The sequence below is a fragment of the Pteropus alecto genome, unplaced genomic scaffold (genome assembly GCF_000325575.1).
Source record: "Pteropus alecto unplaced genomic scaffold, ASM32557v1 scaffold23, whole genome shotgun sequence".
NCBI classification, from domain to species: Eukaryota; Metazoa; Chordata; class Mammalia; order Chiroptera; family Pteropodidae; genus Pteropus; species Pteropus alecto.
The window spans coordinates 2106353-2126087 of record NW_006435837.1 but is presented as its reverse complement, the minus strand read 5'-3'; the positions used below and the strand labels follow the sequence as shown (position 1 = coordinate 2126087).

Here is a 19735-nt window from a genome sequence, read left to right as displayed (position 1 = left end):
ATATTGCAAAAAGACTAAAGTACCAAAAAGTTCACATTTGATATTTTCTGGAAATGAGAGTAATTTAACTTGTTAGCACTTGCATGGTACCTTAAAATGCAGTGTATAAGTCCTTTAGCCTCAGAGTATTCAACTTAGTTCTTAGTCATAAATATCCTTATCATGAAGTATGTGAACTTAGCCTCTATTACTGTGCTATTAACTTCAGATTATCTGTTTACTCAAAGAGGTTTAGAGTTACAATCATAAGAGTTTAGATCGGATTTTGAGATGCAAAAGAGAAACATGATATAGTGCCTAGTATATTCTTTTGCTTAAATATGTATGCACTCATTATATTCTCTTAATACTTTCATATTTTAAAGTTAAGTATATAAAATGAAAATATTTAGGGAAGCTCTGTTTTTAGACACAGGAACAAAGAAACAGATGTAAAGAAAAATACTTGAAAATATCCTAATTGTGATATTTAAAATATATTTACCAAAAAGTAAGTAAATAATACCTGTTGAGCTTTTATATATGCCAAACACTGGTCTATGCCTTTAAAAGGCATGAACCCATTTAATTTTCACAATAACTCTGTGAGGTAGAAACAAATAGAATTCTTGTTTTACAGATGGATTAAATAACTTACCCAACTAATAAGTGGTAGAGCTGGGATTAACTATCCATGCATATTTATTGATTCTACAGTGGTACTAGCTAACTAAATATAATGAAAATAATTTGCTAAATTGTAGGAAAATAATTTCCAAAAATTGTATTACTTCTTCCAAATTCCAGCATTTGATTTCAAGCAATCAGAACTAGGTCTGATTTTGTATGTTCTCGTATATGTTGTTTTATATTTATTTACTGGCACTATAATAAACATGCATTTACATAGACATGGCTCTGGCAGACCTTAGGAAAAGATAGCTACATTAAGGGGTAAATTTAGCAACAATGATGTATGTCCTTTTTAAATCAGAGAGCATAAAATGGGTTTTACTTTCCTTAAAATATAGACAAGAATAATTTCTACAAACACAAATACAGTAGAGGAAGCAACCTAGATTAGTGGTTACTAGCATTGACTGTAGCATCAGCCATACTTGGTAATACTGTCTGCCATGCAATTACTCCAGTGCATCCTGCAGATGTTACTCTAGGCCTCAATTTTCTCATTTGTTAAATGAAGATGATAACATCTGCCTCAGAGAGTTTTTGTAAAAATTTAATGACAACACATTATAAATTGCCTAGAAAGTGCCCAGTATGCACTAGGTATTTATTTTCACTGTTGTCATTATTACATAGAAACTTCAGTGTTGCTAAGAGAATAGATCTTAAGTGTTCTCACCCCAAAAAAGAGAGTAACTCTGTGAGCTGATGGATGTGTTAAATAGGTAGATTGTGGTAGTCCTGTCACAATAGATATGTATATCAAATCATCATGCAATATACCTTGAATATATACAATTTTTATTTGTCAATCATACTTCAGTAAAGGTGGGTAAAAAAAAACCAATAAAACAACTTAAAGATCTCAACATATAAATAATAATATCAGCCATTTTAAATTCTTTAAAGAATAAGATGAGGTGAATAAACAGTTCAATAAAAAAATAAGAAAATTTAATGTGACAATAAAAAAAGGGGAAAAGGATAGCATTAAATCACTTTAACTATTTGGTCTCATCTGCTCATTTATCAAAGGCAAAGGTTCAAATATGATGAGATCAGTTGCTTGGCAACTTTTCAACATGGTAATATTTCCCTTAGCTTCCCCTGTTCACATACTCCTTGCCCTTGCTATTCCATCATAACACATTTCTATGCATAGAAATCTACTAAAAGGTAGACATAGCTCGCTGAGTCTTTTTGTGGCCATGAGTGGTCATATTTTATAAGAATAGGAGGAAAACATTTTTTCACAATAATATCACAGAATAGTATTGTTTTGAAGGAATCCAGGCCTTTACCAATTTATCGAATATCCAAGACTTCACAAAAAAAACACATGAATGCAGGCAAAGCTGATATTTTAGGAATGCTCTCCATAAATGTATTTGTACACATTGTGCATTAATAAAAAAATAATTTCTGTAACATTATATTGGAACATTTTCCACTCGAAACCAAGTCTTATGTCTCTGTTATCCACAAGAATAGGAAATGGCTTGAAATGACTTACAGCAGCATATGGACAATGATACTGTAAACTGATTTTCATCACTGCGAGGTGAGGATATTGTCTGTAGGTTCCAGAGTCTCTTATTATATTTCAACAACATTGCCTTTCTGTTTGTCTTACCACTTCATTCTATCTTTTGGGAAGTTAAATTATAATTTACAGCATTATTTCAAACATTACTTAATGCAGCAAGTATATATAATGTATTCACACTTATTTATTTCTGAATACAAGCCTGCCCTCATTTCTGTGAATTTTTTTTAATATAAATTATTCTCCTTCTCAGGTAAAAATTAGCTGTCATTCATCAGTTATGCTAGAGAGAAAAAAATGGAATTCCAACCACAAAATGTTTGTATTCAAGTAAAATGTACCATTTCCAAAGCAGAACTATAGAAATATAAATTAACGAATCAAAAATGTAGAAATATGAGATGTGTACTGTACTCATAAGAATTCTATTTCTTTTGACTGATTTAATATACCTCATAAGGACTGCATGTTGGTTAGCTTCACAAAATCATTTTGAACATCAAGCTGATGGTGATAAGGGACCATGTATTTGATGGAAAAGTAGTTCAGCAATATTTCGACATAGAAATAAAAAATAGACTGTTCCTAATGTAAAATTTAGAGTAATCACCTAGGGAAGGCACTCTTTCTTAATTTGTATAATTTTACTGATAGAAATAGCAGAGCATGAGTTTTGAGGTCATATAGACCTGAATTTGGAGTCACAGTCTTTAATAATTGATTTACCTTGAACTTGAGCCTTAACCTCATTATGATTTTGTTTCCCTATCAGTGTTTTTATGAGAAGTAAGTGATATATACTGTATGTCAAATAGCACTGTTCTTGCCTCATAGAAAGCACTCAAGAAATAGTGCCTAAATGGCATAATAAATTACTGCTGCTCATAAATAAAAATGGCCCAAAGATTATTAAGTGCTGATAGATCAGATTAACACGTCCTCCTCTCCTATGGGCTGGAAGTATTCCCTCAGTTTGGTTTCTCTACCTACCCAATAACTAACCAGAAAGCATAGCAAGTAAAAGAAATATGAATCCTTTTCTTTTGGTTCGATTTTGAAAAGCAGAAGAAAGAGAATTCAAATAGATAATAACACTAGAAACTGCTCTTATCCAATGCTTTTTTTTAAGTTCCATATGAAAATCACTAGCTCATATGCTAGGCAGAAGGACTTAGTTATAACCTCATAGCATCAGAATTCTGAAAACAATTCAGACCCCACACCTTGTTAAAGTTTAAGATTAGTTGAGATAGAGAGAGAGAGAGAGAGAGAGAAGGAAGGAGGGAGAGAGAGAGAGACAGAATAATATGTAAAAAAAAACAGAGACTCTCAAAGAAATGAAACCTGGCAATAAGAGATCACCCTGAAAGAATTGAAGATACTAGGTAATGGATAAACAGTAAGATTAGAAAAAAGAACTCAGAACTTTTAATAAAGTTCCAGGATATTAATATGTGGATAAAATAGAAAGATTAGCAAACCAAATCAACAAAGCTGATGCAGCTATCAGAAGAAAAAAAGAAATTCTTCAAAATGAATGAATCAACAGAAAGATATGAACTAGGTGAAATAGCGCTTCCCTTAAAGACAAAATGGGAAAACCAAGAATAAAAACAGCCTAACTCAGTGATTCTCAACTGGGATCAGTATTGCCCCCCAGAGTACATTTGGCAATTTCTGAGAACATTAGTAGTTGTCACACTGGGGATGGAGGTGCTACTGTCATCTATCTAATAGGTAGAGGCCCAGGATGCTACCAAACATACTACAGTGCACAGGACAGTGCCCAACAATAAAGAGTCACACAGTCCACAATGTCAAGTGTGGCTGTTGAGAAACCTTAGCTCATTTAAGAAGAATCAATTACAGACAAGTTGAATGTAGAAGCAGATATAGATGACTAGAAAATCAAATAGCCCTTGTAGGACACAGGGCCAATTGCCCTTTTTGTTGTTGTTGTTGTTTTGTTTTGCGTGTTTTTGTCTTATTTATTTGTTTATTTATTTAAGTTTATGGGGGTAACATTGGTTAATACAATTATATAATTTTCAGGTGTACATTATAATTTCACATCTGTATATTCTATTGTGTGTTTACCACCCAAAGTCCAGTTGCCTTCAGCTACCATATATTTGATCCCCTTTACCCACTTCACCCTCCCTTTTGTTTTTATTCAAAGAATCGAGGAAGTTATTACCCTGGAAAGATAGATCTACATTTATTCATATTTAGCATATTCTCTGGGTAGAATAGTATAAGGTTCTGAGTGTCTGGGATGATCTACCCTGCTCTACAATAGAAAATCTAATCACGACAAACCCTGGAACAGGAGGGAACCAATTGTTCCTCATTGAAATCTGAATGCATTTTCCCCTACTGGAAAAAAGTCATAAGTGGCAGCTAGGTAAAATTTAAATAGAGTGGTTAGTGTTAGCTTTCAAATCACGATATGGCTTAAATAATCCAGCATTTTCCTAAATGTGTTCTTCAGGTTACTAGTTCTGAAAGAGAATTTTTATGAAAGAAGGAGGTTATGTGGTTAAATAAGATTGAGAAGCCCTGCATATTTTATCCTACTCTTGCAGATTAATGAGCATACATTAGCATACTAAAAGGTTTGAAAGTCTTGTTGAATTTGGGTTAGCTTATTGTTTCCCAAATGTATTTGTACATTGAATCTTTTTTGGTTTTGGTCACAAAATACTTATTAACCTTTCAATGGAACTAATGTTTGAGGGAATATATTTTGGAAAATGCTGAAGTAGACCTTTGCAGCTCCTTTTAAATACCCATATACCAATGATGAAATTTCTTTGTATTTCAAGTTCCAAACAGCTGATTTACAGGTAAGCATTTGGAAAAGCTTCTATTCATAAGTTGAAACCTACCCCGCCAGATGGCTTGTTAAATGTCATCTTCATTTTTATCTTGAAAAAAAAAAAAAGCCATTTTCTAGAGTAAATCTGATTTGTGATAAAAGTCTCAACTAAAGTAATAAATACTAACTGGAAGGATTAGTGCATGGTATTCTGTAGGCCACTTGTAGAATCACTGGTATCACTGCAAAACAATTTACCATAAATCGTAGAGGAAGCAGATCCCTTCAATACACAATGTCAAATGTTACATCCAATCTTATTAAAGAAGAGATGACGAAAAATCACCTTAATGACTGAATACATTAGAGCAAATAATATACAAAATTTATTTAAAAGTATATATATATAACTACTTAACATTGTTGTATAAGCAACACATCAGGCCAACCCAATCTGTTTCCATCTTTGTTAAGGGATGGACAACACATACAGCTACATCCATGGTTTATGTTCTAATCCTCCATCAGTTCTTCATCTAACCTTTAAGAATTTTTTGCAAGAATTACAAACGGGCTGGGAGGACATGTAAACAAACAAACAGAAAGCAATAATCAGACATGTCATTGAATTATTTTTGAATAAAAATGAATTGGACTTTTCTGTAAATGCAATGGTCTTGAGTTCATTACCACTGCAAATTAATGTAGTGAAAAGAGCACTGGCATAGGAAGTTGAAATCTCTATGTACAGGCTGGCTGACTCCTACACTGATTATCAGTGCAATCCTGAGAAATGAACTTCGGTGTGTCTAAAATTTTTCATCTCTACCTTCCTTGTTAGCTTCAGTGAGTAATATAATCCCAAAGGAAAAAAAATACGTGAAAGGAATTATAAAGTTATTACAAGATGTCATTTTATTTATTTCGATTGAAAGTCTTCAGCCGATGGTCTTGGTTCTTGTCTTTTTTACTTTTCAAGAGAAAGAGTGACTATCTTTCATGTTGGTAATATTTTCATCACATTGCTTTACTAAGATTTAAAAAAATACATTGCTTTAATTTGTAGCCATTTAACTTGAAAATAGGATGATTTTAACCAAATAATATTTACATAAGTATGTCATCTTTCTTGTCTGCATCTATTGCTGAGTGCAGCAAGAGGCAAAAGTATATTAGCACAGCTTACTTTTTTACCCTCTTCCAAGAGGACCTAGAACTTTTTTGCCACTTAGTATTTAAATCATCTGAATCCTTCCCAGTCCTCCCATGTCCCTGTAATGTAGAACTGTCTCTGTGTACATTGACAACATCTCAAATAAGAAAAAACTATCTTTCCAAACTCCAGTGTGTTTTTCACATTCGTCCTTTTGGTAGAATGTTTACAAAAGATAATTTGGTTCAAAATATAGTTAGCCTCGATGACAAATGTTAAAAGTTCCATATAATTTTTGCTGTAGTTTAAAATTTTCTCATTAAACAAATTTTTATTTCCCATTTAAAATCTAGATCATGTTTAGAAAGCAATAGGAAAATTCACAAACAAGATGTAGCAATTTTAAATATATGGCCCTAAAGATCCAAGTGCCCATTCTTATTAAATCAAGATATATTGCCTTTATCCTTAAAAAAAATACTGACTTTTTTATTTAATTCAGGTTTATTCCCTTCTAAATGTGTGATTCTCTACCTTAAATAACCTTGGGATGTTTTCCTAGAAATACAGTCAACCATCTGAAAGTAATTTTTCTGTCTGGTATGTAGGAAGTTTGATGGGTGTGTACAGCATGCTTATAGCTTAACATTCCTTACTACACTCGTTTTCATCAAAATATTGGCTAAAATATTCAGAACAGATGTGTATATGTATTTTTTTCTTCTTAGACTGTAGAGAAAGCTTTTTTGTGAGCGTTAAAGGGTATGTCAGACTTAAGAAATTTCTCTGCAGTCTTTTTTTCAACTCTTTGGCAACTGTCAGAGAGAAGATTGCTTCTCAGATGCTGTTTATCACCCTGATACTTAATGGTTTTAGCATGTTTTGGAGAGCGTTTTAAAAGAGATACAATTGAAAAAGGAAGCAATTCAGTAGTATTTCAACAGACATCATGGTTAGCTTAATATGGGAATGTTTCTAGATAAAAAAATCAGGAGGCAGGACTTTTAGTTCTGACTTGATTACCAAACAACTCTCTAAGGCTCAATTTGTTAAAAAAATGTAGGGAGTTGGTCCGGTTGACATACTACTTTAGAAGGAAACAAAGAAGGGAAGGGAGGGTAAGAGAAGGGAAAGTGAGAGGGAGGAGAATGGAAAGTTAGCAGGAGGAAGGAGAAGGAAACTATGAAAATAGAAACTGATATATCTTGGACTCCTTTTGGTTAGGTGTATGAGAAAGTTACCCTGTTTACTTTGTTAACAAGTAATCATTCAACAAATATTATGCAGTTATTATATTTAAGGCACTATGCTAAGTACTGGAGATACCAATAATAAACAACAGAGAAATTTCTCTCCCTTGTAAAATTCACATTCTAGAAGGGGAACAGAATTCAAGCAACTAATTTAATAAATACTTTTTTTTAACAATAACTGGCATGCTATGAAGAAAAACTACGATGAGAATAAATGCAGAGAAACCCCACCTAAAGAGATCAAGGTGGTGTCCCTGAAGACATTAAATTTTTGCTTAGTCTGAAGGATGAATGTAAATTTAGGAAGAGAAGTGAAGAGGAAAACCAAAGGCACCTGGGTGCTAGGTAAAAGTGTTTCAAGAAGGGAGTACTCTTCTGTGCCAAATGCTGCAGATGGATCCGGAAAGTCAAAGGCTCTGATAATTGTTTATTGGATTTAGCAACATGGAGGTACCAATGACCTTGACAGTAGCAATTCTGGTGGAGTTGTAAGGGCGAGAGCTTCCTGGAGGAGGTTCAAGAGAGAGGAGGAGATTCCATATATAAGTGAGGTTATACAGTACTTGTCTTTCTGTGTCTGGCTTATTTCACTTCGCATAATGTCCTTGACAGTCATCCATGTTGTCACAAATGGCAAGAATTCCTTCTTTCTGGCTGAATATATTCCATTGTTCATACATCTCATTTTCTTTATCCATTTATCCATTGATGGACACTTAGGTTGTTTTCATATCTTGGCTATTGTGAATAATGCTACAATGAACATGGGAGTGCAGATGTCTCTTTGAGATACTGATTTCATTTCCTTTGGATGCACATCCAGAAGTAGAGTTGCTAGGTCATATGGTAGTTCTACTTTTAATTTTTTGAGGAACCTCCATAATGTTTTCCATTGTATACTTGAAATTTGCTAAGAGTAGATCTTTAAGAGTTCTCTCTCTCTCTCTCTTTCACGCACACACACACACACACACACACACACACACACACACACAGAGAATGGTAACTATGTGAGGTGAAGGATGGGTTAACTTGATTGTGGTAATCATTTCACAATATATATGTATATTAAATCATCACACTGTGCAACTTAAAAATTATGTTGTACAATCTTAATATATAACATTTTTATTTTTTAACCTTACCTCAATAAAGCTAGAAAAAAGAGAAAGGAAGAGGCAATGAATTGGAGACTGAGAATATAAACAAGGCTTTTAGGAGATTTTCTGTAAAAGGGAGCAGAGAAATAAGGTGGTAGTTGGGTTGTGCTTTGGGGGTGAAGAGAGTTGTTTGTTTGTTTAAGATAGGAGAAATTACAGCAGGTTTGTGTGCTAATGGGAATCATTGAGTAGAAAGGGAAAAATTGATGCAGCAAGAGAAAGAAGGGAGAGTTGCTCAGGACAGTAGGTAAGAGGGACTAGGATCCAATGAACAACCCAATAATTTGGAATATCCTTAATGTCTAATATCTTTTCATTCAAGCATTTGAAAAAAATTTAATGAATACCTGCTCTGGGCCAGGGTCTTTGCTAGGACCATTTGTAACAAAGATATATAAGCTCCTGCAAAAAAGCAGAAAAACTTATAAACAGACAGATACACTACAGTATAATAAGGATCATATATACCAAAGGCACTAGGAAAGATCTAAGGGAACGTAGGAGAGTGAGCAATTAATTCTGTTCAAGGGAACTGTAGCATTTGTAATAGCACCAAAAATGCTTTATTATCTAAGGAAAAGTTTATTTTCAACCAATTCTGTATACTATTGTTAAAGCATAGCAGCTACATATTTTAGATAGATCACTGTAAAGCACTCCATCATTGTCAGTATTCTTAAAATTACATTTAGTGTTCTATCTGAATTTAACTGTAGCTATATTTAATTTATAATAAGCTGCTTGCCATCAATTTCAGAATAAAATGCAAACAAAATCCAGAAATACTTATCTTTTACCTTTATTGCATTTTTAGAATACAGTAAGAAAAACAGAACACAATTCCTGCCTCTATGGAAATCCTAGTTAGAAAGTTCCAGATGTGCAACCAGTATGAAAAGCCAAGTAACATAATAATAGTTTAATTATGAGACACTAGCATAGAGCTATCACAAGGCTTATGATAGGGTATCAAATAAACTCTACAATTAATAAATGTTTTATGCTTAGAGGAGTAAAAAATTATTCTAAGAGGAAATGGTCAGCAAAATTTTTAAATGGGCTCTTATCTTCATTTTTTTACTACATTCTTGACTATTATTATTAATTTTAATCATGAACTGGTGTTGTTACCTAGAGAGACACCTTCAAATTTTCCAGATTATTTTCACGTATATTAATTTATGTACGTTTGCATAGGAATGAGTCAATTGTATTTAATTTAATGAGCCTTGAAAAGTTATACAAGCTTAAAAATACTTTGAATTTATTAATAGTGTGTATTTCATTTAAATCTAACAATCATGCTTATAGTACTCTTTTTTTCTTTACCAACAGCACTACAGCATCAAACCATAAAGTTATTTTTCCATATGAACTTTGCTGTCTTATGAAATTAAAATGCTGGTATATACATGCAATGGTAAACATTTCCAAGCTATAATCAAAGATCTGTGTATTTAGAATTAGAAATAATTTGAGCCATTTTGCCAAGGACTGCTATTTATTTAAGAATGTTATTTATTAAGTCTATTTCAATATTTTAGTACAATGAAAAATTTATAAAAGGAGCAATACTTATAAGCAACATTATTTGTTTAAATAAATAATACACTTTACTTTTTGAAGTATGTATTTTGATTTACATTGCTAAATTCATAACTTTACAACTAGTAAATGCAAAGGCTTGATGTTTTCCAAAATAAATTTTAATTAAGACTTTTTATCTCAGTTTCTTTGTCTAATTTAATATATTTTCCTCAATTTTGTGTTAGTAGTATATAGTATACCTCTGTTTAAAAAAATTACTCCATGAAAAGTCAGTTTTTAAATCTTCAGGTTTTTTCCCTGTGGTTAATGATATAACCAGACATATCAAAGACTTAATTGCATTCCTCAATGACTTATCTCCATGGGAATCTCAGAGAAGATGGCCCCAAAATACAATGAATACAATTATGTTTTTTGTATCCTGTGTGTGAAGTATGTTTCTTCTTGTTTTTGTGCACATATACTTCAATCAATTCTTCAAAAAGTATCAAACTAGTTTATGTATGTATGTATATGTGTGTGTGTATAACATATAGAGTGAGTAAAACAACTGCTTATTTATTGGATTTTTCACTTTTCAGAAGATTTTCTGGGTGACATGTAGAAACAGTGTTAGCGCTATGTACTGCTTCAGTTTCAGTGCCCATGAAGTTTGTTTTAAAACCCAAACACTAAAGAATGTTTGAAAATACATCATTCATAACATTGAAAATCTAGAGGACTAATTCTGCAAAGCAGTTGAATAGATATGACAAAGAAGACCCTCCTTGAAATCTTTACCCTCCTCTCCCACCCAGTTAGGCAGAATATATTGACCTGCATCAACTCACCCAAATTTCCTCTGTGAAAGTATAGAGATCTACTCCATGTGAATGTTGAAATCTTAGGTGATCGTTTGTAAAGTTGTTTGCACACCTCGAAAGGAAGCCATTAAATAAACACTACCTTTTTTGGTTCATTAATAATTTTATCGTGTCTAGCTCGTCCTCAGACTTTCAAAGAGTTTAGCAAAATATATTAAGTAAACTCTATCAGTATACATAATAAAAAGCCATAAAGTTGGCACATTTCCTTAAGAACAGAATTAGAAGTCTCGTAATGGAATTTTTTTAAACACATGGACTGATCATAGTAATCGATTGTGAAATTTAGCTGGGCAAGGAGGGAAGTGAGGAAGACATACGGTGACTGAGAAGTGTTGGAAGATAGGAAGATCGGTAGTTAAAGGAGGAAGGATTGTTGGACTTGGAGTGCTGTGTGGGCGTGCTGGTAACACAGAAGGTGGTAGTTGGAAAATGGGATTCTGGGAGGGATTACAGCCTTTGCAAATGATAAGATAGAGCATATGACCACAGGAATGGGTAGAAGAAAAAGCCTCAAGGAACTGAGAGGCCAGAATATTGGAGGGTGAATATGGAAGTCACTAAGAATTATGGCAGAAGTAATATTTGGGTGCCTGGGTTTAAACCCTGGTACTACATACTTACCAACCGTGTGTGCTTGGGCAAGTTATATAACCTGTCTCAGTTTCCTAATCTGGTAAAATGAGGGTAATGATAGTATATTTCTCAATTATGAGGATTAAACATTTTAATACTTATAAAACCCTTAGTATGTGGCATATGGTAAATGATATATAAATGTTAGTAGTATTTTTGTCATCATCATAATTATTATTATTACGATCCAGTCCTGTGTGAGTCTTTGCTTTACATTCATTCAAAATTTATTAAGCAACTATTGTATTCCAGGCATTATGCTACGTATACTTTTAAAACTTTTGTATGATTTTCTTTGGCTGTTCTGTGATTTGGGAATTTCAAGTTAATCAAAAATAATATACTGCAATCTCAGCAAAAACCTATCCTTGAAGTCTATGCCATGAGTTCTGCTTGCTAAAGTATAATGCTGTTTAGTAAGAATACAGACCCAGAGGGAAATGAGACAGGCCAAAGCAATGAATACTTGGACCTGGAAACTAAACTTATTCAAAATAGCAAAAGAAATGCTTACAGCAGACCCAGTAATAGGCCTTGAAAAAGATTCTAGCCATATTGTTGAAGCATGGTGGTGTCCAAAATATATGGTAATAAGAGTTAGAAGGCAGTGAAAATGGGAAGTTAACATTGTGATGGTCTAACATAAAACAATGGGTTAATGCCCTGGCATGCAGGTTGAACACAAGGGGCTACTATCTAGGAGATTGGCTGTCAAGACCTAGACATGTGGGCATTTAGGAATAAGACAAATCCAGGTACTGAAAATGAAGTAAAAATCACTAAAATAATGATCCTCTTTGTAAAGGACCACCCTCAAAGTCTAGGGCTCCTAGGAGAGCAGGCCTAGGCTGTTCTCTATTATTTATCAAAAGTGCCTTATGTTTGAATTATCACCTGGCCAATTGCCACAGGCAGTTTCACCTTCTGGCTCAAAACACACATATTTTTCATCTACACAAATGCCAACCATAATGTTGCATATGAGTGAGTGTGTTTTGCAGACTGTAGCTAAAAGTCAGTGTAAGTTTAAGCGGACATGGGGAAGAAAAACAATGTGATGTGAATTTTGTTCTCTGTGTTTAGGCAAGCTACGACCTATATCTATGCCAGTGGAATATAATTGGGTGGGGGACTATGAAGATCCAAATAAGATGAAGAGAGATAGTAGAAGAGGTAAGTGTTCTAGAATTTCAGTGTAGGCTGGGTTGTTGGAACAAAAAGCAAATTTAAATGTTCTTTAAATAGGATGTTATGGGTTCAGTGGAAAAATTTTCATTCTTTCAGTGACTTTGTGGTACACCCAAACCAACTCAGACCAACATTTGACTATATTGATCTATTATTAAATAGATATCTTCTCTGAATGCCTCCTTAGGGATTCAGGGTAGATAAGTACAGTGTAAAAATTGAATATCTGATTGTTATTTGAAAGTTAATATTTGGAAAACAAGGTCAGAAGTGTGAAACTGCATAAAAGTTCAGTGAATAGAAAGAGTTCGTGATCAGTCCCCATTGGTCCGCAGTGCAACTTCACTACTTTTATATGAGTGCAACCTTAAAATGAGCATTGAAGCACATGGGTAAAAGCTAATAGAAACTGGGCCAGTGACTAATGAAAATCATATAGATTTGGGAAAAAAAAAAACCTGCTTTGCTTTTTTTTCTCTCTACTGTTTGCTGTTCAGGGTTATCTTCTGACTTTGGGGGTGGGCTACACTTGAAGTATCTTCCAAAAGTAAGTTTTTATGTTCACTTATCCTGCTATTGAGGTGAGCAGTAAAGAGAGCAACTGAAAGTCTCACTACTAAAAGGGGTTGAAGCAAGTGTAGATACGGTGGGCCCAGTAGGTCATGCTGTTACTTCCACTTTCTGAAATCAAGAACCATAAAGTTATAGATGAAAAATAAAACAAAGCAAAAAACGATTCATAAAACCTAAGCTCACTAAGATTCCTTCACGATATGTTTAACCCATTTGCCTGTTATTTCTTGCCAATGTACAGAATTTATTTTGTTACTACGCAAATCCACAGACCACCCAGGGATAATCAAGCATGAATATCTGCTTCATTAGTCACTTAACACTTATTTTATGGAGTGGGCATTTTTGAAAATGTTGGTAAAAACAGGAACATTGATAGATCCCTTTACATCTGTGTGTTCATTCCATATTCCAAACTTTAGTTTCTAACCTTGTTTGTTTTATAGAAGTAATCAAGAAAAAAATAAAAAGAGAAATACTCATCATATGCCATCTCTGAGTCACTCTTTTGGAATTTCATATGATAGTGACATCTTTAGGGAAAAAAAAACTTTATGAAGTACTAAATACTGACTATCAATTTAAGCTTAAATTTTATAAACTAAGTTTCCTGACTGTTGTTCATAATATGGACTTTAACATCTCCAAAAATGCTACATAGCCTACCAAAGGTAAATGTTTGTTATCAATTTTTAGCAGAATCCTTTGGGGGAGCTTGTTAAAATTTTTATGAGCCACACACCCAGAACTTCTGATTCAGGTTCGGCAGGTGATTCTGATATAGTTGGTCCAGAGAGAAAACTTGGACATAAAATCTATAGGCTGTCTATTTCTTTTTGCCCGATGATCCCAGATAGTTAGGATCCTTTATATTTCTACTACATAGATATTTTATAAATCACATCAAATTACATTTCTGAAGTGAAATCTAATAGCACAATTAGGAAAGAATGGTAAATTTGGAATATTTGTGTATTTATATTGGTGTATTTATCTCTTTTTATATAGAAAACTCTCTACTCCGATATATGAGCAATGAAAAAATTGCTCAAGAAGAATACATGTTTCAGAGAAACAGCAAAAAAGACACGGGGAAGAAGTCTAAAAAGAAGGGCGATAAGAGTAGTAGCCCGACTCACTATTCATTGCTACCTAGTTTGCAAATGGATGCACTGAGACAAGACATCATGGGCACGCCTGTGCCAGAGACCACACTATACCATGTAAGTAAAATTTCAGACTCTGCGATACAGCTTTTATTGGGAGACTCTTTGAGGTAAATTCCAGATTATTTATTTTTATCCTAGTGCCAGATTTCACAAAAGATCTTAAGTTTAGAGTATATGCTCTTTAAAAAAGCATGATGGCTTATTGATTCATTCTTCAGTTCATGTGTTCAATGAGTTCAAATGTTATAGCAGGTTAGATTTTTAATAAAATAACCTAATATGCACAGAACTGATGGAGAATAATAATTAGCTGATTAATCATCAGTGTAATAGTACACAGTAAATAGATAGCTATAAAATTCTACCTTAAAGATTTTTAATATATTCATGATTTTATTTAAAAATGAACACTTATTAGACTTGGAGCATGGTGCTTGAGGTAAAAAATGGGAAGACATAGCATATCACATGGTGAGAAACAGACAATGAGTCCCAACATAATTTGAGGGTTGTAATGAGTGGTTGCAAGAAGTATTGGAGGAACATAGGAGAAGGAGGATCTTAGCCTTCAGGGGAAGTAAAAATAGGCTTCAGAATGGGTAGCATTCACGTGAAGAATGAATGTAGTATTATTGGTGATAGTATTGTGGGAAGACATATAGAGGTGCGCCACAAATGTGTGAAACTGTTATATTCTAGGGAGTTCCCATGGCTCAGAATGACTGGTTTGTTAAAATTTGAGAGAAAGCACATGAGGAGGGGGCAGTAGATGGGCCTAGAGAGGTAGGTGGGCTTAGATCAGGAATTTTATGATAAAGTATTAGACTCTTTCCTGCAGTGATAAAGAGCTACTGAAGAATTTTGAGCTGGGGACTTGCATGATAAGATGGATCTCTCTCATGCAGAGCGTTAGTCAAGATATATGAGGCCAAAGGCAGGGCCATTAAGCCCAGGCCAAAAGATGATGAGAAATTAGGACAGTGGCAATGCAGAGGCTGAGAATCTTGTTAACCAGAACATTCAGTTCACAAAATGAACTCATTTTATACCATTTTGATTAAAAAGGAATTGTGTGTGTGTGTGTGTGTGTGTGTGCGCGCGCACACGTGCGCACGCCAGTGGAACTATAGCTTCCTATTAAAAGCCCTTGAAAAATATGGACTCCAATTTGAACAACTGTACTTAATGCTCAGAGTATCAAAAAATTTTTATCTGTCCACTGCTGTAGAAGGTATAGCATCTAGGTATACAAGATTTGAAAGATTTAATAACTTATACTTGTGTTGGTTTTCTGAGTAAATTTTTTAAATCATCTACTTATTCTATAGCTCTCTCATAAAACTAGAGTGTAGAAAAATGTTTTCATTTATTTGGGTCAAAGTAGGAGTACACTAAGTGTTCATTCTGTCCTCCTGGTCCCCAGTTACACACACCTAAGCCTCTTCCTCCCCAAGATAACAGTGCCCATATCAAAACCTGCTTCTCTGAATGACTGACAAATTATTTTCTCCACATGTATTTGTAGTCAGTCTGAAGTCAATACTCTTAGCTATATGAAAGGAGTCACTTCAGCTGTCACTAGTCAGAAAGGTTGTCTGAACGTCGAGCTCCCTCTAGAATCTGCTGTTCCAGTCATAAGTAACAGTCTGAACAAAGATCTAAACGTAAGAGACAGCTAGCCTATTCAAGAGAGAAGTGGATAGTGAGAGATGAGGCTGGAGAGGGAGGAAGAGGCCACTTTATCCAGAGAGTGTAAACTATTAAAGTTGGGATTTATCCTAAGAGGAGCAATAAGCCATTGAAGGAAGAGCAATAAGCCATTCGAGGCGCGTTTAAACACTCAGTCTGTGCCATTCTGTCATGTATGTCTAGACAGGAGCACACTGTGTGAGGAAGGAAAATAAAAAGCCAAGTCTTGTGGATTTTGAGTTATTAAATTTTGGAAGATACTAAAAGGTGACTCAAACTGATAATCAGGAATATCATGATTATTCCCTAGAAGTATAAATTGTTACCACCTCCTCAAAGGTCATTATTTAGTTATATGTCTCAAGAATCTGGTCTAGTGACTTCAATTCTAGAATTTTATTCCAAGAAAGAAATAAGAATCTACTTTTGCCTCCTACTTTTGTTATATGACCTGACTATAACATGATATTTCCAAGATAGATAATATTTATCTCAACTGATTTTTGACAGAGAGACAGCACGGAATAAAGGATATTGTTAATGATGGGGGAAATCCTCCCATGTACCATTAACCCACTAACCCCAGAGTAGAAGGCTGGAAGCTTTCTAACTCTATTCTCTGGTTTAAAATAAGTTAAAAAGATTTGTTAGCCCCAAAGACCTTCTTAGATGCCTATAACCAGTGTTCAAAAAGAAAAGAGAACACTCTCTCATGAGTTTTCTCCTAGACATTAAGTTCCCTTGAGGACATTGCATTGCACTTGTTTAGTACTTTCACAGTTATCAAAGGGGTTTCCATATTTGGTTGTGTCTTTTGAACCTCACAACAACTGTATTTGCAAATGATAGAACTCAAATTCTGAAAGATTAAGTGATTTGCCCAAAGCTGTTTTGCAAAAAAAAGTGCAAGAGTAAGGACTAGAACCCAAATCACCTACTCCAGTGATCTTTCAACACACTACCTTGGTATTCCGTGAATGGTAGGCATTCCATACATGGACAGATTTGTGCTTTAATGACTCAATGTGTGAACTTTGAGAGTGTAAACTATTAAAGGAAAAACTTTGAGGAAAAAGTTGACTTTAAGAAACATGTACCCTCATATGCTGATTTAAATAAGTTTTCCAGTACCTAGATTGATTTCTGCACAGATTTCTGTTTTTCTCTGTTACTATTTTTTATGAAATTTAGAAAAACATACAGAGCAGCTGCTGTTAGAAAGCACAAGTAGTTATTCTGCATGATCTATTGCTGAGACTACAGAGTATTATTGTTAAAATTGCCTGGACCTTGGAGCCAGAACAACATACATTTAAATGATTGCTTCTTATATTTCACAGAGATTCTTGTTTTACTTTTTTTTACCTGTTCATACACACTTATTTAAAAATGAAAGAATTTTTCCTCATGTTAAATTTCTTGAAACACAATATCAATATCAATTTGTAATCTAATCACCTTCATGATGAACCACTAATCTTTATTCTTACCAATTATTCCTTTGGATAACTCAGCCATTTTTAATGGAGTAAGACTTAAGTGGAAGACTATGAAGATTAAGTACTGTGTTTCATAGGCTGCTATCTCTGCTGTAATATTAGCTCCATGTGGTCTGAGTTCAAATTCAGAATGAGTTCAAATTTGGAGAAAATTTAGTTGAATTTAATAGCAGGATCATATCAGCATTAAATACCCTTAAACAATTTAATAAAAGTGTGGCGGGAGTAGATTTTCCTTATAAGGAGACCTAGATTATAATCCCCATTGGTCTATTTTAGAAAGCAGGCCAAGAAAAATACACAAAGCAGGGCAGATACAGTTTGGCTGTAGTGTTTGACTCATTCCTTTTAGCAATTAGGACAGAAACGTTAATATAATAAAGAAGATTTAGAAGTTTATGATATTGCAAAATACACAATTTTATTTTATTAATTCCATATATTTGTTACTCCAGTTTATATATTTTTTCTTAAACTTATTTAAAAGGGAAGTATTCACTATACGCAAACTACTCTGATCATCCACCAGTTTTTGCCAACCCTTACTTTTGGACATTCTGTTCCTTCTGCTGAGAATACTTTCATCCCTTCTTTCCCCCGGCTGACTCCTATCTAAACCTGAAATTGCAGAGACACTTGCCCTGACCACTATATTTTCTTCAAAACCTTTCTTATGATTTATAATTATATATTTATTTATGTGATCATCTGCTTTGCATCTTTCTCCCCTGAACATGGTCAGGGGAGCATGTTCATGTTCATGAGAGAAGCAGTTTCTCCATTTTTCAGCACTATATTTGAACACTAATAGGTATTGTTCCTCATAAGCACTCAATAAAAATGTGATGAAAAGTGAATGAATGAGTGAGTGAATGTGACAGGAACTATAATGTGTTTCTCAGTATCTCTCAGTTGATGACCTCAGCCTGCAAACAGAGCCACGTCCATATCCTAGGCCAGCCCTGCCCAGCACAAGCAGGCCTTCAGTTGGAGTGAGAATTGCCAGGAACTGATTACCATACACTGGTGTCTCATGTGCCTGGGGAGGACCCTAGGGCTCTGAATGTCTTCCATCATGTTTGTCTAGTCCATATGACTAATTCTACTTTGTTTTACCGATTAATATTCAATTTCGCTCTAATTGGAACCCTGCCATTATTGGGTCCTCCAAGGGGCGTCTGGCTGGTTTACTACTACAGACCACAGACCACGTTGAACCTATCTCTGGCCACCCACCCCATTTAAAAGAGTACTGGAAGCACCTAGTAACTTACAATCACCATGCTAGGCTCCCTATCAAAGCAGGTCCCAGTTTGCACCTTCGATCAGGTGATTTGCAAGACTTTCCTGCTCCACAGATGCCGTCAGTGTAAGAGGATTAGCTCCCCCTCCACCCCTGCCCCAACTCCTGCAGCTCAGAGCTTAAACTCCAGCTACTTCTTGCTTTCTTCCTATCACTGCTATCTCATTGTGGAGGTCGCAATATGCCTGTCAGACAAGTATGTTATGGTATTTTTCAAGAATACAGCTTTATCTATTCTGATTCTCTCTCTAAAAATGTGGGAGTTGTTAGCTGCCAAAGCTCTCATCTGACCTGAAAACACATGAAGAAAAAGCAGACAGCAATGTGCGTGTCTGTGAGTGTGTGATTCAAATGTCATGGTAAAAGCCTTTAGATAAAAAATAGTTAGATTCAGGACTTTTTTTCCCTTATTATGACATACATATGATAACTTGCTCTCATATTAAAGCTGTTAACTAAATCGATAAGCAAAATAACAATTTATTTTAAATCTATATGCTGAGATGCCAGAGAAGTAAAATTTGATTGTGAATCCAGGCGATGTGCAGGTATACTTTGATAAACTGAATAATGTGATTTTAGATGGCTTATTTAAAACAGATTTTGAGTAGGTGTTCAAAAATCTGGATAATTCCCTTCATAACATTTCAACATTTGTGTGGCTTGTCTTA

At 34.3% G+C, this 19735-nt stretch overlaps 1 protein-coding gene across 6 annotated transcripts in view; it reads left to right on the top strand.

The window, feature by feature from the left end:
* CNKSR2 (connector enhancer of kinase suppressor of Ras 2) overlaps window positions 1–19735 on the top strand; it is a 265996-nt gene that overhangs the window by 168238 nt on the left and 78023 nt on the right. For 4 of the 6 annotated variants that reach the window (XM_006911616.2, XM_025046617.1, XM_006911619.2 and 1 more), the window contains 2 exons: window positions 12727–12816; window positions 14413–14627. In XM_006911616.2, the coding sequence (XP_006911678.1) occupies window positions 12727–12816; window positions 14413–14627 (305 nt within the window). The remainder of the gene's footprint in view (window positions 1–12726; window positions 12817–14412; window positions 14628–19735) is intronic. The other 2 variants (XM_006911617.2, XM_025046618.1) reach the window with 1 other exon arrangement.